This window comes from Crinia signifera, chromosome 11 (genome assembly GCF_055691185.1).
Source record: "Crinia signifera chromosome 11, ASM5569118v1, whole genome shotgun sequence".
Lineage (NCBI taxonomy): Eukaryota > Metazoa > Chordata > Amphibia > Anura > Myobatrachidae > Crinia > Crinia signifera.
Window position 1 is genome coordinate 81189755 of NC_139227.1, and position 17754 is coordinate 81207508.

At 43.8% G+C, this 17754-nt stretch overlaps 1 protein-coding gene across 1 annotated transcript in view; it reads left to right on the forward strand.

Annotated features, from left to right (window-relative positions):
- The window catches only part of TALDO1 (transaldolase 1), a 33899-nt gene that overhangs the window by 7523 nt on the left and 8622 nt on the right, over window positions 1-17754 (forward strand). Inside the window, exons 2-3 of the mRNA XM_083165385.1 lie at window positions 5906-6029; window positions 7411-7518. Of these exons, the coding sequence (XP_083021511.1) occupies window positions 5906-6029; window positions 7411-7518 (232 nt within the window). The remainder of the gene's footprint in view (window positions 1-5905; window positions 6030-7410; window positions 7519-17754) is intronic.

The window sequence follows — 17754 nt, forward strand, 5'->3', positions numbered from 1 at the left end:
CTGGTTTTAAGCAGCTAGACAACCTGTGTAAAAAAATTGACCAGCTATAGAAAGCCTACCTTTAGAGCTGGTTACTGTGGGTAGGCAAGCTGTTTATATATCTATATCAATACAAAAACAATTCCCTTTTCAGCCTTCCAAATACCAGATAATGGTAAAGATTATCATAATGGAATCTGTAGCAATGTTGCTTGGATCAGGTGCACATTGCTTTCATGTTCCCAAATAGATGTGGGGTTAGCAGCATATAGCCACTAAAACTGGCTCGCCACGCATTTCTTCTCTCCTCCTTATAGAGCGTACACACTGTGAGATATGCACTATTTTTCTTCCGATTTTGCTTATAGAAGCAAAATCAAATAGAAAATCGAATGGGCATTGAATGGTTTTTCTACATTCGATGCAGATTAGATTCCAATGTGTGCTCCCGTGTAGCATAAATGGAATGTCTTGGCAGCCAAGACTACATAATGGAAATGGAATAGATAAATCTAATGTGGTCACTGCAGCATTTGATTTGATGTCAATCTCAGTGTTGATCTAATAGAAAATCAAATGCACGTAGAATGGGATATAGTGGAAATTGAAAAGGAGTAGAAACTTCAGAGCAGGTCGAATTGTCCATATCTAATAGAAATCGAATCGAACAGGGTACGCACCATTACCATGTTAAACTTGTCTCCCGCATCTAATGAGTTCCCAGATTGGAGCATGAATTGCATTGTTTAATTTTGCTCCCCCTAGTGACAGCCATGGGAGAACCTTTGAATTGCCCCCAATGTGAGAAACATAATCAATACTTGTGGTCTTTCTTTGGGAGAAGCCTGGGGAAGAGATGCAGGCAGGGGTGCTGGGGGCAGCTGCGCTAGTTGCATCATTGGGCCTTGCAGGGAAACTGACTCAATTGGTGCATAGGGGAGTGGGCTAAAATCATTCTTTCATATACCACTTTCACATCGCAAAAATAACCCTGTTATGCTGGGGTGAGGTGCCGTGCAAAAGCACCCTAAATTAACCCATTAAAGCAGTTTTAAATGCTGGCTGGACAATATTCAGCAGGCTAATCGGGCTGACACCCCAGAATGCATTAGGTATAGGATGCCTGTAGTCAGAATACTAAAGCAAGTTTTATTTATATAGCCCACTTTCTCCAACAGGACTCAAGGCGCTTTACAGACATTAAAAATAACAATGCACATACTGTAATACAAAGGGTTATCAGTACAAGGAACAAGCAGCAATGGCAGTACAGATATACATCACACATACAGATATGTACTAGATGCATTCTAATAAGGGACATGGGGAACATTTACCGAGCTGTGCAGCAGCGCCACATGGTGATTGCACCAGCCAGCACTGTACATATAGAACACATTAGAACAGTACAGGGTACACAGAACTAGACAGAACACAATTAAAGCACAATTCTTAGTACACAATACATATAAGGAAGTTAATGCGAATAGATGCAGGTATAGATTGTATGTGAGTAAGAGCTGTAATTGAAATGCAAGAAGAGTGCTGTGAGAACAGGAGGGAAGAGGAGAGAGGGCCCTGCTCATGAGAGCTTACATTCTAGAGTAGCCCAACCCTCCCTGGCTTTTATGTTCAGGGTTCTGGCTACTGGGATTCTGATTGCTGAGGTGCCAACTACATCCTCCCCAGAATGCATGCTGCTTGTTCCATGCAACTGTTCAGTACCTAACATGTACCTGTAAGAAAGTACATATGGTTTTTATCTAGGATTTTACATACACAGTTCAAACTTGTAAGCTGCATAGTTTTGAGAATAGATGTTCTACAGGAAAATAATCATGTGCATATAGTGTACACGCTAGATTGTAACTATGCATGATCTCACTGGTTATTGACACTGTACATGCAATAAAATCCAGTCTATCAAACCATTGCGTGCTCCTGGATGTGGCCACTGAACAATATACTCTGTAAAATAGTTCATGCACTATATAGATTCTCAAGGAGAACAGCCAGTTCAAGGGAAATAGTTGAAGGCATTGCGTAGTTTGCGGTATCTAATGTGTACCCAGCTTTAGGTTCTTCACAGAGGTTTATCTATGCAAAAAGCCCAAGTTCTAGGATATCGTAACTATCTGGTACATATTCAGCCTTCACTGGGAGCTTCCTTTGTGCTGCTAGTTTCAAAGTGACTTTAGATTTGGAAGTTGCTGCTGCCGTGTGACTATACTGGAAGCTTTGATATGCTCTTTCTAACGAACACACGAATAGGCCAATGATAAGTTGATGACTAGTTACCTAGCGGGCCACATAGTTGGCAATAAATCAGAATTGTTTTTCCTGTTTTCCTCACAATTTATTTATGTATTTAGGGAGATATTGGACTTGATGGCATAAGTACTGTACATCAGTGTTCCTCAAGTGCAGTCCTCAGGACCCCAAACAGTTCATGCTTTCCAAGTCACATCTTTAACATATGACAGCTACTGTAGTTCACCATTCTTCTCCCAGATCTCCAATTGTTCGGTAGTCCTCTGCATGAGGGGTGCTCACTCTTCAGAGGCTGCAGTCTGCCTACATCCCAGTGAACAGGTATGTGTGGTGTTAGGATAGGGCAGGTATAGTGATGTGCTGTTATGGTAAATGTCCTGAGCCTCTATGCTACTCACAAACTACCTTTGAGGTGGTAGGCCCTAATGATGCAAGTAGTCAGCCCCAACACACTTTGGGCAGGATGCTCTAAACCAGAAATGCGGTAAAAACTCAGTTATTTTGTTTTTACTGCATTTTTTATTCTCTAATCCCCCTCCGCAGTGTCAGTGCTGCAAAGGAAATCTCCATCAAAAACTAGCGATTCCTGCAGGAGCCAGTGGGTCTCTCACTGCGGCGCTGGGTGAGGGATCCATCACAGATCGCTCCCTGCAGCCAGCGCTCTGCGCGTATGGACTCCCGGGTCTCAGACCCGGAATTCCAGCGCTGTGGCCGCATCGCAGGGCACAGCTCGTGTCGCAAGAGCTATCCCTTGCGTTAATAATCGCATATGCAATTATTAACCATGTGGTACCTGGTAAAGGGGGGCGTTAGAGGGCTGCGGATATTAGAACATCCCACCCCCATCTGCTTCTCCTGTAGACACTTTATGAAGTCTGTAAGTATGCTGTGCACATGCTAGGTGGTCTGGGCAATATGACAGGGGTCCAGTGTTGAGAAACTCTTGTTCTCATCCACATGTCGCCTGCCTCACCCACGCAGCTGTGGTCTCAGCATCTCACAATAGGCCCTTGATTATCCGGTTCGGGCCTGCCTTATGACTGAAGGGAACACACTAATGTTTTGTACACTTGGGCAGATGTGGTGGTGCCAGCATCGGCAAGCAGGGGTGGGGAGGCACTTTTCGATGCCGATGCTGCTGAGCCATGCAGCAGGATTGAATCGGGTGCAGTGTGATTTGCACCAACTTGCTATCAATTTGGACTAGAGTCAGAATCAATAGCCCAAATAGCACTGTGTACATAGTAACCAGCTTGCACTGAATTATGGCCAGTGTTAAGCTGTTTCAGTAGAGAAACTCTTCATTTTTCTTACAGTTGGAACTTGAGCTGCCCACACACCTAAAGATATTGTCAGGGCTGGCTGGAAACTATCTGGTAATGTTTGGCAGCAAATGACAATCTGTTCCAAAATGCTGGCAACTGGCAAATTGGTTAAAGCAAACCTAGTTGACCAATTTTACTATTTCAGTGTTTGGGAGCAAATTAATGTCATTTGCACAGATATATTATAAAATGGTCAATACATTAGTTATACTGGACAATATGTATACTGTCCTATAAAAGAAACAAGACTAAATCGGGCCTCATTAAATGTGGACAGAAATGTTAAATTAACAAAGGCATAAGTAAATGGTGCCTTCGGTGTGCTGTGGCACCCTGGGCTGCTCAGTACATCTGCAGGAGTGCCTTGAGTTTGTTCAGGACAAATTCAAATTATTTATTGCCAATGTGATAGGTAAAACCTGTGCTGAACGCTGGTGGCTTCCAATCATAACTTATATGAACAAACAGAAGCTAACCCTGTCCCTTACCACATAATTAAGCACAGCAATTAATGCTAATTACTTAATATAATCTTTTAAAAATTTCTCAACCACTCGGGCCAGCCTGGTTGCTTCTATTAAGTGGTTCTTGGACTTGGTCCTCAGGACACCAATTTTTTTTTTTTTTTAGGTCCCCTGTTGATATTTAACAATGTGCTAGGGGAGCCAGTATCACTGTCAGCCAGTGTAATAGCAATAGGTCTTTAAACAAACTCACACAGACCTATTGATGCTCCAGTATATCTAAATATCGTGCTATGTGTATAGGCGATCTGCTGACTGGGCCATATGCCCACTGTAGGAGATGGTGGTAAATGTGCCTGCCCAATTAGTCAGTCACCACTGACAGATCGCTGCCTGATCTGTTGAAAAACAAATCAACAGATCAGTTGATATGAAGAATGATCTTCTAGTGGGTACCCAGCCCTGGGGTGCTGAGGACAGATTCTAGTTAAATGTGACATGGTGCGATTTTTGACTAGTCAAAATAACCTAGATTACCCAGAATCGCCCTGTGTACACTGCCAGCGATAGCGATGCGTGGACTCTATTGCCTGGCCAAATAGACTGCAGGCAAGGTACTTGTGTCAGGCTGTCAGTGTATTTGGCTTCGGGGTGAACTACATCTTTATTTAGACTGCTTAGTCAAAATTTCCCAGCCCGAGCCTCTGTACACCCATTTAGACCTTCAAATTCAAGCACTAAGGAAGGATCTTTTATTTTATTGCTGCATGCAATGTTGAGACACTATCGGAGTTCTTCCTGTAATGAGCATTCTTCCTCCTGTGGTTGCAATGCCTGCTCTTTCTGCATAGTCACTGTGACTACACTTCTGATTGTCTGCCTGGCTTTTATACAGTAGGCCACACCTAGGTTACCCAAGGCAAATTGGCAGTAGTCTCGAATACAGCAAACATTAAGGATTAAACAGATTTGGACTGGATTAATAGCAGATTCTGCAATCTTCCCTACACATTAAATCAATGAGCCCACAAATCTGATTTAAAAAAAAAAAATTTTAGTGGGTGCCTGCATGAGGACATCCATGTTTTACGGAGCCATTAGTTTAATTTTCAGTGTAACTAAATCAGAGCTTATTATGACTAATTCTCTATCAATTGAGTAACAAACTGCGTGTCTGTACAAGCTAGAATAGCTGTCTATTATGTTTTAGAAGTTGCTCAATGCATGTTGCGGAGTTAAGGACCATACACACTGGGCGTCTCAGTTTTGTATTTTAAGCTGCTCTCCATAGCATCAATGTGGAAAATCTCTAAAACGGGTGACAGTTGCTCAGTGTGTATGGCTCTTTAAATTTGAAAGCCTACTGGCTCTTAGCCGGTGTACAAACTGCTGCCTGCGTTTTTTGTTTTTTTGCCTGCTAACCCGATTGCTTTTAATAGCAGTCAGTGCACAGAACAAGATATAGAAAGCTCTATGTATGGAACAGCAGAGTACATATATAGATCCCATCATGCTCATTTCTTGGTTCCACGTCTTTGTTTCAAAGCGACAGCACAATTTGTCAATCAGTAACACTTTGTGCTAGCTTTCGAGTTTTGGCTGTGTAACGAAAGCTTTTCAACACAAACCGTTGTGGTTTTATGCAAATCTTGAATACTCTGAAATTGTAAACAATATCACTTTTTCTTGGAAGCTGGTTTCATATTTGGATAATGGGGTAATTGGTGGAGTTGCTTTCAGTCTGTATAAAGTTGCAGAATGACTGATCTTGTATTGCATATCATGGCGCCTTTGTAGATTTTTAGGACTCTTGAATAAGCTTGAGCACTGTCATGGTGTGGCACTGACTCTCTCCTTGTCCCACAGCTATTGATGAATACAAGCCACAAGATGCCACCACTAACCCATCCCTGATATTGGCTGCAGCCCAAATGCCGGACTACAAACAACTGGTAGAAGATGCGTTACAGTATGGGAAAAAGCTTGGCGGGTAAGTACCAGAGAAAGGTATAGGCTAAAACTAATAAGTGGTCTTGCCTTATTCCATACAAGCAAGGTCTACTTAATGATGGCAGCCTACAGTGTATGGTCAATGTGTTATCCTCAGTCTGTTTGGAAGTAGATTAAAACGCTAAATATTGAAAGAAATGTCCCTTGTCAAATTGGATATTACTAAAACCACCAGCTTGCCTGCTGACGCCTCTATAGAAAGTATAGGTAGAGCAGGTACTGCTTGCTCATGCAGTATTGTAACTGATTGCATGGCACTTGAATTCTTACAGCTGTTTACCTTGATCTTGCACATTTATAGATACACGTAGAGATTTGCTGAGCGATGATGGATCACTCAGAACGCTCAACGCACAGTGATTTGTCAGTGCTGGGTGCTGAGCAATATATCAAGACAAGTGTTTTCCAATAAGAACACTGGCCCAGAACGATTAATATCCAACATGCTGGATATTGCCGGGTGATGGCAGGGCCATGCACTGAGCCCCTACACACAGCGATGTAGGTGAATTTTCAAAGTTATCTCACTTGGGGCCAGATGCACTAAGCTTCAAAAGTGATAACATGGAGAGTGATAAACAGCCAACCAATCAGCTCCTACCTGCCATGTCAGACTGTTTGAAAAAATGTCAGGCAGGAGCTGGTTGGTTGTGTTAGCACTCCATGTTATCCCTTTTAAAGCTTTGTGCATCTGCCCCTAGATCACTTAGAAGTGCCCCTTAAATCACTACATGCGTAGGCCCCATAATTCAAAATTAGACTAATGGAGCCCACACACGCACCGATCCCGGCGTGCATTGTGGGCTTAACTAGCACACATAGCATCGCATCGTTTGCCTTGTGCATCTGATGTGATGCTATGCTAGAAAAAGCTAGTACCAAAAGTATGTGCAGCACATACTTTTTGTACTGTACGATGATGAGGTGCCGCGGGAGCGCGCACCCCATCGTACAGCATCGCACCGCCGGCAACGGTGCATGTGTGGGCTCCTTAACAAAGCACACAAATAACTAACGGGGCATCATGTTTGGGTAAACTAAACCCTGCTTTTTTGGTAGTTTCAACAACTGGATTTAAAGGGACAATCTTACAAACCAAATACCTGTCTTTGCTAAATCGAGCCACACTGCTGCAATGATCTGCAGTAATCAGGAGATGCCCTTGTGGCACAGTAGCCACAGAATAAAGAGAAGAAATGCAGAATTATTAATTGTGCTTTACTAATTAACTAGGATGTGTCTTAGTGGTGACTAACTGGTTAATGGCTTCTACGCTATATTTTGGAAATTAAATAGAAAGCTGTTCTAATCTGTCATTAAACTCATCTGGTCCTACTATTGCTTCATTTATCGGTCTGTAGGTCTGAAGAGGAGCAGATGAACAATGTCATGGACAAGCTGTTTGTCTTGTTTGGAGTGGAGATCCTGAAGAAGATCCCAGGCCGTGTTTCCACAGAGGTGGATGCCAGGTGACTATATCATGTCTATTACTGATCTATACTGGGATGTGTAAAATATATAGATATACTATAGGTGTATAACTATAGCTTGCAATATAAGTGTCAACAATAGAATGTTGAAGTCATACATGATTAAGATGTCAACACAATCAAAGTGTTGACAATAGAAATGTGTTGATTAGGCTTAAAACTGGATGGTCGTCATTCTGTCCATGTTGAGTCTTTCAATGTGTACTTACTCGTTTTGGTACTCTTTACTTAGAAGGGCGCCCATCTCGGGCATCTCGGGGATTGAATGCACTAAAAAATCGGGTGCGATCAACCGACGAGATGCCCGAGATTTCCCATAGGGAACAATGTTAAATGTCTCAATTGACCCGATTTTCCTGTTCAATGCCTCAATTGACCCAATTTTTCCATAGGAAACAATGTTAAATGGGCCACAGAGGCCAAATAGGCACCCTGAAGTGAATAATGGCCACCCGAATTGTTAACGCCACCCCACGATCAACGTCAACCCGAAGCGTGGCGAGCGCAGCGAGCCCGCGAGGGGCGGCGGTACGCGTCCTACGACCTTTTCATACCCCCACTATCCACGTCGGCGTGGAGTTGAGAATAGAAAGTGTGGCGAGCGCAGCGAGCCACCGAGCCCGAAGCGTGGCGAGCGCAGCGAGCCCCGCGAGGGGACGCGGATACCTTCACAGGTATCCGCGTCCCCTCGCGGGCTTCACAGCTGTCCGCGTACCCTCGCGGGGCTCGCTGCGCTCGCCACGCTTCGGGCTCGGTGGCTCGCTGCGCTCGCCACACTTTCTATTCTCAACTCCACGCCGACGTGGATAGTGGGGGTATGAAAAGGTCGTAGGACGCGTACCGCCGCCCCTCGCGGGCTCGCTGCGCTCGCCACGCATCGGGTTGACGTTGATCGTGGGGTGGCGTTAACAATTCGGGTGGCCATTATACACTTCAGGGTGCCTATTTGGCCTCTGTGGCCCATTTAACATTGTTTCCTATGGAAAAATCGGGTCAATTGAGGCATTGAACAGGAAAATTGGGTCAATTGAGACATTTAACATTGTTCCCTATGGGAAATCTCGGGCATCTCGTCGGTTGATCGCACCCGATTTTTTAGTGCATTCAATCCCCGAGATGCCCGAGATTTTTTACTAACGATGCCCACGATCAAAATCGTGGGCGCCCTTCTAAGTAAAGAGTACCCTCGTTTTAATGACTCTACATACTGAAACAATGTAAGCAGATCTGATTGGCTAGAGACCTATGTGCAGGGAACAGGTACAACATGAAAATGGACTAAATTGATCAGTCTGAGTGAGAAGGACCCTTCCCCCTATGGTGGTTCCCCTGCGGTCCCTGATGACAGACTATAAAGGTGTCTCAATTATTGATCACAGCAGGAAACCGTTCCTCTCTGCCAGACAGTAGGATCTATAGGGATGCGGTAGCATCTCGGCAGAGTGAAGGTTGTCAAAATGCACACAGGGAACCCCAACAGATGTCCTGTGTCAGCATGCCAGCATCTGTATTCTGACCGCCAACATCCTCAAAACTGGTAATCTGTATGTATTCCAATCTATACAGGTTACATGAGAATCTGCTTTACAATAAGTTATGATGAAGAGCAAACTTCTTGTTTTGTGACTCATTATTTATGAATTAGACTCTGCCACTTAACCCCTTCCCGACATTTGACGTACATTTACGTCATGGCCGGGAGGTACTTCCCGACACATGGCATAAATGTACGTCATGACTTTAAACTGTCGATGACACCTCACCCCACCTCACCCCACCCTCACCCCACCTGCCCCCAAGGCTGTGATTGGTCCGTGGGACCCACGGACCAATCACAGCCAAGACGCGACATTTAAACTGACGGTGACTGCGCTGCAGACGCCATTCCGGTCTGGAATAGCGTGCAGAACGGTCACCGTGCCTGCCTGCCGTGAATACCGACCTGATCCTTGCTAATACTTACCTGATCCTTGCAAATACCTTACCTGATCACCTTATCACTGCTTGTAGCGTGCTGGACGCTTCCTAGATGAGAGAGAGAGAGAGAGAGAGAGAGAGAATATTTTGTGTCTGCTACCCCCCCTTTGTGCTGATCAGTATATCTGTGCTGATCAGCAACTTTTTGGGGGCGCAGAGGTTTTTTTTTTATATATATACCTGTCAGTTGCTGCCAGTTGCACTGTCAGTTGCACCAAAGGTTGTGCACCTGCTGTCCCTCACTGGTAATCAGTGTCGCATCACTGATCACCTTTTTTTTTTTTTGTGAGTGCTGTGGGGTCTTTTTTGAATTTTTTTTTTTACACACACTGATCCTGTTGCCTTTGAGCGCTGTTCAGTGACAGACGTTACTGACCAACATCTGTGCTCAATTTTTGGCGCAGGACCTTTTTTTTTTTTTTTTTAACCCCTTCAATTTTTTATTTTTAACCCCTTCATTTTTTTTTTTTTTATTGGTATAAAGTATTTTTTTTTTTTCTGCACCACATACACACTACACACTACATACCCCCCGGATTGAAATAAAGTTTGTACCCCCCCCTACACTATACACGTGTTGAAACATTTCACTACCAGTAACACAAAAATAAAAATGGCATCCCAAATGTCCTCCCAAATGTCCTCCCAAATGTCCTCCCAGTCATCCAGGAGAATGTATTCAGTGGAGGAGGCATATGCCATGCTTGCCTCTGACTCTGACACAGGCAGTGATGCAAGCGGGGAATTTGAAGGATTCGTCTTAAGCTCCTCTTCCTCCTCTGGTGATGAGGGACCCCCTCAAAGACGCCCCCGTAGATCAGCTGAGATTCCCCCCCCAATAATTGATCTAGTATGGACCCCACCACCAGACAATTTTGAGCCCCAGGTTCCTGAGTTTTTGGCCATGCCAGGAATCCAATTTGATTCCACAGGTCTCAGAGAAATTGACTTTTTCAAATTATTTTTCTCTGATGATTTTATAAATTTAATGGTGGACCAAACTAATTTATATGCCCAGCAGTTTATTGCTCAAAACCCCACGTCATCATTTGCTAGGTGGACCCCTGTAGATGCAGTAGAGATGATGACGTTTTGGGGTCTGGTGTTTCATATGGGCATAGTAAAAAAGCCAGAAATTAGGCAATATTGGAGTACAGATGTTCTGTACAGTACTCCATTTTACCGTATGGCCATGCCCCGGACTCGATTTGAGACAATTCTTAAATTTATACATTACACCGATAATGCACAGTGCCCACCCAGAGATGATCCCACCTTTGACCGGCTATTCAAAGTCAGGCCGGTCATTGATCATTTCAGTGCCAAATTTGAAGAGGTGTACATCCCTGAAAAATTTATTTGTATCGACGAGTCCCTTATACATTTTAAAGGAAGGGTTAAATTCCGCCAGTACCTTCCCAGTAAGAGGGCAAGGTATGGCATAAAAATGTATAAACTGTGTGAAAGCACCTCAGGGTACACCCACAGGTTTAGGGTTTATGAAGGGAAGGATTCAAGAATTCAACCGCCAGAATGCCCCCCCTCCCTCGTAGGTGTTAGTGGGAAAATTGTCTGGGATTTAGTGCACCCCTTCCTGGATAAAGGTTATCACCTCTATGTGGATAACTTTTACACTAGCATCCCCCTGTTTAAGGCCCTTGGTTCAAGAGGTACAGCAGCTTGCGGTACTGTGCGCAAGAACCAAAGAGGCCTCCCAAAAACGCACATTGCCCAAGTAATGAGAAGGGGTGAAAGCAGGGGAATATGCAACGAAAATATGTTGTTGGTCAAATATAAGGACAAGAGGGATGTCCTTATACTGACAACAATTCACGGAGACAGTACCACCTCCGTCCCTGTACGAGGTACCAGTACCCACACCTCAAAACCTAATTGTATCCTGGATTACAATAGGTACATGGGCGGAGTGGATCTTTCAGATCAGGTACTGAAGCCGTACAGTGCCCTGCGGAAAACAAAAATCTGGTACAAGAAGGTGGCCGTGTATATCATCCAGATGGCACTGTATAACGCTTACGTGCTATTCCGTTCTACCGGCCAGAGGGGGACATTTATGCACTTTCAAGAGGAAGTCATAAAGGGCCTAATATTTGGGAACCAGCAGGCAGAGGGCCCCAGTACTTCTAGTACTGGCCCCCGTATTGTACCAGGGCAGCATTTTCCTGATGAAATCCCCTCCACTGGAAAAAAGGGCAGGACACAAAAAAGGTGCAAAGTTTGCTATAAAAAGGGAATAAGAAAGCAAACTATTTTCCAGTGTGACACTTGCCCCGACAAACCCGGCCTATGTATAAAGGAGTGTTTTAAAATATACCACACATCTATGGAATATTAGGTTCATAATTTCACTGTGCTTCGGGGGTCTTGCTAATGCCACATAGCACCCACCATTCATTCCACCAGAATCTGAGCCGCAAAATCCAAAAATCACTCCTTCCCTTCTGAGTCCTGCCATGCACCCAACTGGTATTTTTTGGTCACATGTGAGGCATTGCCGTACTCGGGAGAAATTGGGGCACAGATTTTGGGGTGCTTTGTCTCCTTCATTCCTTGTGAAAATGAAAAATTTTGAGCCAGAACTGCATTTTTGTGTAAAAAAATGTAATTTTTCATGTTCACTGCCCAGTTTTATCAAAATTGGTGAAACCCCTGGGGGTTTGAAATGTACACTATACCCCTAGATGAATTCCCTGAGGGGTGTAGTTTGCAAAATGGGGTCACTTGTGGGGGGGTTCCACTGTATTGGTGCTTTGGGGGTCTTGCTAATGCGACATAGCACCCACCATCATTCCACCAGAATTTGTGCTGCAAAATCCAAATATCACTCCTTCCCTTCTGAGTCCTGCCACTTTTTGGTCACACATGAGGCATTGCCGTACTCGGGAGAAATTGGGGCACAGATTTTGGGGTGCTTTGTCTCCTTCATTCCTTCTGAAAATGAAAAATTTTGAGCCAGAACTGCATTTTTGTGTAAAAAAATGTAATTTTTCATTTTCACTGCCCACTTGTATCAAAATTGGTGAAACCCCTGGGGGTTTGAAATGTACACTATACCCCTAGATGAATTCCCTGAGGGGTGTACTTTGCAAAATGGGGTGACTTGTGGGGGGGTTCCACTGTATTGGTGCAACATAGCACCCACCATTCATTCCACCAGAATCTGTGCTGCAAAATCCAAAAATCACTCCTTCCCTTCTGAGTCCTGCCATGCACCCAACTGGTATTTTTTGGTCACATGTGAGGCATTGCCGTACTCGGGAGAAATTGGGGCACAGATTTTGGGGTGCTTTTTCTCCTTCATACCTTCTGAAAATGAAAAATTTTGAGCCAGAACTGCATTTTTGTGTAAAAAATGTAATTTTTCATGTTCACTGCCCACTTGTATCAAAATTGGTGAAACCCCTGGGGGTTTGAAATGTACACTATACCCCTAGATGAATTCCCTGAGGGGTGTAGTTTGCAAAATGGGGTCACTTGTGGGGGGGTTCCACTGTATTGGTGCTTGGGGGGTCTTGCTAATGCGACATAGCACCCACCAAAATTCCACCAGAATCTGAGCTGCAAAATCCAAAAATCACTCCTTCCCTTTTGAGTCCTGCCATGCACCCAACTGGTATTTTTTGGTCACATGTGAGGCATTGCCGTACTCGGGAGAAATTGGGGCACAGATTTTGGGGTGCTTTTTCTCCTTCATACCTTCTGAAAATGAAAAATTTTGAGCCAGAACTGCATTTTTGTGTAAAAAATGGTAATTTTTCATGTTCACTGCCCACTTGTATCAAAATTGGTGAAACCCCTGGGGGTTTGAAATGTACACTATACCCCTAGATGAATTCCCTGAGGGGTGTAGTTTGCAAAATGGGGTCACTTGTGGGGGGGTTCCACTGTATTGGTGCTTGGGGGGTCTTGCTAATGCGACATAGCACCCACCAAAATTCCACCAGAATCTGAGCTGCAAAATCCAAAAATCACTCCTTCCCTTCTGAGTCCTGCCATGCACCCAAATGGTATTTTTTGGTCACATGTGAGGCATTGCCGTACTCGGGAGAAATTGGGGCACAGATTTTGGGGTGCTTTGTCTCCTTCATACCTTCTGAAAATGAAAAATTTTGAGCCAGAACTGCATTTTTGTGTAAAAAAATGTAATTTTTCATTTTCACTGCCCACTTGTATCAAAATTGGTGAAACCCCTGGGGGTTTGAAATGTACACTATACCCCTAGATGAATTCCCTGAGGGGTGTACTTTGCAAAATGGGGTGACTTGTGGGGGGGTTCCACTGTATTGGTGCAACATAGCACCCACCATTCATTCCACCAAAATCTGTGCTGCAAAATCCAAAAATCACTCCTTCCGTTCTGAGTCCTGCCATGCACCCAACTGGTATTTTTTGGTCACATGTGAGGCATTTCCGTACTCGGGAGAAATTGGGGCACAGATTTTGGGGTGCTTTTTCTCCTTCATACCTTCTGAAAATGAAAAATTTTTAGCCAGAACTGCATTTTTGTGTAAAAAAATGTAATTTTTCATTTTCACTGCCCACTTGTATCAAAATTGGTGAAACCCCTGGGGGTTTGAAATGTACACTATACCCCTAGATGAATTCCCTGAGGGGTGTAGTTTTCAAAATGGGGTGACTTGTGGGGGGGTTCCACTGTATTGGTGCTTGGGGGGTCTTGCTAATGCGACATAGCACCCACCAAAATTCCACCAGAATCTGAGCTGCAAAATCCAAAAATCACTCCTTCCGTTCTGAGTCCTGCCATGCACCCAACTGGTATTTTTTGGTCACATGTGAGGCATTGCCGTACTCGGGAGAAATTGGGGCACAGATTTTGGGGTGCTTTTTCTCCTTCATTCCTTCTGAAAATGAAAAATTTTGAGCCAGAACTGCATTTTTGTGTAAAAAAATGTAATTTTTCATTTTCACTGCCCACTTGTATCAAAATTGGTGAAACCCCTGGGGGTTTGAAATGTACACTATACCCCTAGATGAATTCCCTGAGGGGTGTACTTTGCAAAATGGGGTGACTTGTGGGGGGGTTCCACTGTATTGGTGCAACATAGCACCCACCATTCATTCCACCAGAATCTGTGCTGCAAAATCCAAAAATCACTCCTTCCCTTCTGAGTCCTGCCATGCACCCAACTGGTATTTTTTGGTCACATGTGAGGCATTGCCGTACTCGGGAGAAATTGGGGCACAGATTTTGGGGTGCTTTTTCTCCTTCATACCTTCTGAAAATGAAAAATTTTGAGCCAGAACTGCATTTTTGTGTAAAAAATGTAATTTTTCATGTTCACTGCCCACTTGTATCAAAATTGGTGAAACCCCTGGGGGTTTGAAATGTACACTATACCCCTAGATGAATTCCCTGAGGGGTGTAGTTTGCAAAATGGGGTCACTTGTGGGGGGGTTCCACTGTATTGGTGCTTGGGGGGTCTTGCTAATGCGACATAGCACCCACCAAAATTCCACCAGAATCTGAGCTGCAAAATCCAAAAATCACTCCTTCCCTTTTGAGTCCTGCCATGCACCCAACTGGTATTTTTTGGTCACATGTGAGGCATTGCCGTACTCGGGAGAAATTGGGGCACAGATTTTGGGGTGCTTTTTCTCCTTCATACCTTCTGAAAATGAAAAATTTTGAGCCAGAACTGCATTTTTGTGTAAAAAATGGTAATTTTTCATGTTCACTGCCCACTTGTATCAAAATTGGTGAAACCCCTGGGGGTTTGAAATGTACACTATACCCCTAGATGAATTCCCTGAGGGGTGTAGTTTGCAAAATGGGGTCACTTGTGGGGGGGTTCCACTGTATTGGTGCTTGGGGGGTCTTGCTAATGCGACATAGCACCCACCAAAATTCCACCAGAATCTGAGCTGCAAAATCCAAAAATCACTCCTTCCCTTCTGAGTCCTGCCATGCACCCAAATGGTATTTTTTGGTCACATGTGAGGCATTGCCGTACTCGGGAGAAATTGGGGCACAGATTTTGGGGTGCTTTGTCTCCTTCATACCTTCTGAAAATGAAAAATTTTGAGCCAGAACTGCATTTTTGTGTAAAAAAATGTAATTTTTCATTTTCACTGCCCACTTGTATCAAAATTGGTGAAACCCCTGGGGGTTTGAAATGTACACTATACCCCTAGATGAATTCCCTGAGGGGTGTACTTTGCAAAATGGGGTGACTTGTGGGGGGGTTCCACTGTATTGGTGCAACATAGCACCCACCATTCATTCCACCAAAATCTGTGCTGCAAAATCCAAAAATCACTCCTTCCGTTCTGAGTCCTGCCATGCACCCAACTGGTATTTTTTGGTCACATGTGAGGCATTTCCGTACTCGGGAGAAATTGGGGCACAGATTTTGGGGTGCTTTTTCTCCTTCATACCTTCTGAAAATGAAAAATTTTTAGCCAGAACTGCATTTTTGTGTAAAAAAATGTAATTTTTCATTTTCACTGCCCACTTGTATCAAAATTGGTGAAACCCCTGGGGGTTTGAAATGTACACTATACCCCTAGATGAATTCCCTGAGGGGTGTAGTTTTCAAAATGGGGTGACTTGTGGGGGGGTTCCACTGTATTGGTGCTTGGGGGGTCTTGCTAATGCGACATAGCACCCACCAAAATTCCACCAGAATCTGAGCTGCAAAATCCAAAAATCACTCCTTCCGTTCTGAGTCCTGCCATGCACCCAACTGGTATTTTTTGGTCACATGTGAGGCATTGCCGTACTCGGGAGAAATTGGGGCACAGATTTTGGGGTGCTTTTTCTCCTTCATACCTTCTGAAAATGAAAAATTTTGAGCCAGAACTGCATTTTTGTGTAAAAAAATGTAATTTTTCATTTTCACTGCCCACTTGTATCAAAATTGGTGAAACCCCTGGGGGTTTGAAATGTACACTATACCCCTAGATGAATTCCCTGAGGGGTGTACTTTGCAAAATGGGGTGACTTGTGGGGGGGTTCCACTGTATTGGTGCAACATAGCACCCACCATTCATTCCACCAGAATCTGTGCTGCAAAATCCAAAAATCACTCCTTCCCTTCTGAGTCCTGCCATGCACCCAACTGGTATTTTTTGGTCACATGTGAGGCATTGCCGTACTCGGGAGAAATTGGGGCACAGATTTTGGGGTGCTTTTTTCTCCTTCATACCTTCTGAAAATGAAAAATTTTGAGCCAGAACTGCATTTTTGTGTAAAAAAATGTAATTTTTCATTTTCACTGCCCACTTGTATCAAAATTGGTGAAACCCCTGGGGGTTTGAAATGTACACTATACCCCTAGATGAATTCCCTGAGGGGTGTAGTTTTCAAAATGGGGTGACTTGTGGGGGGGTTCCACTGTATTGGTGCTTGGGGGGTCTTGCTAATGCGACATAGCACCCACCAAAATTCCACCAGAATCTGAGCTGCAAAATCCAAAAATCACTCCTTCCCTTCTGAGTCCTGCCATGCACCCAACTGGTATTTTTTGGTCACATGTGAGGCATTGCCGTACTCGGGAGAAATTGGGGCACAGATTTTGGGGTGCTTTTTCTCCTTCATACCTTCTGAAAATGACAAATTTGGAGCCAGAACTGTATTTTTGTGTAAAAAAAATAATTTTTCATTTTCACTGCCCAGTTGTACCACAATTGGTGAAACCCCTGGGGGTTTGAAATGTACACTATACCCCTAGATGAATTCCCTGAGGGGTGTAGTTTGCAAAATGGGGTCACTTGTGGGGGGGTTCCTAACTTTTAGCATCTTATGGTGCCTAGAAACCTACATGGTGCCTAAAAAATAATCTCATAAAAAGGAGGCTCCAAAATCAAGTAGGTGCTCCTTCTATTATGAAGCCTGTGGTTTGGTCACCGTGCACACTAGGGCCACATATAGGATATTTATGAAAACAAAAAAATTGGGGGAATCAATTTTCAGTCACATTTCTCTAGTAAAATGTACTGTGTTCCTTAGAAAAATGTATTAAAATTGCAAATCTGCAAAAAAAAAAGAAATTTTGAAATTTCACCTACACTTTGTTTTAATTCCTGTGAAACACCTAAAGGGTTAACAAACTTCCAAAATGCTGTTTTGAATACTGTGAGGGGTGCAGTTTTTGAAATGGCATCATTTATGGGGGTGTCTCACATACAAGTCCCTCAAAGTCACATCAGAACTGAACTGGTCCCTAAAAAAATCAGTGTTTGAAATTTTCTTGAAAA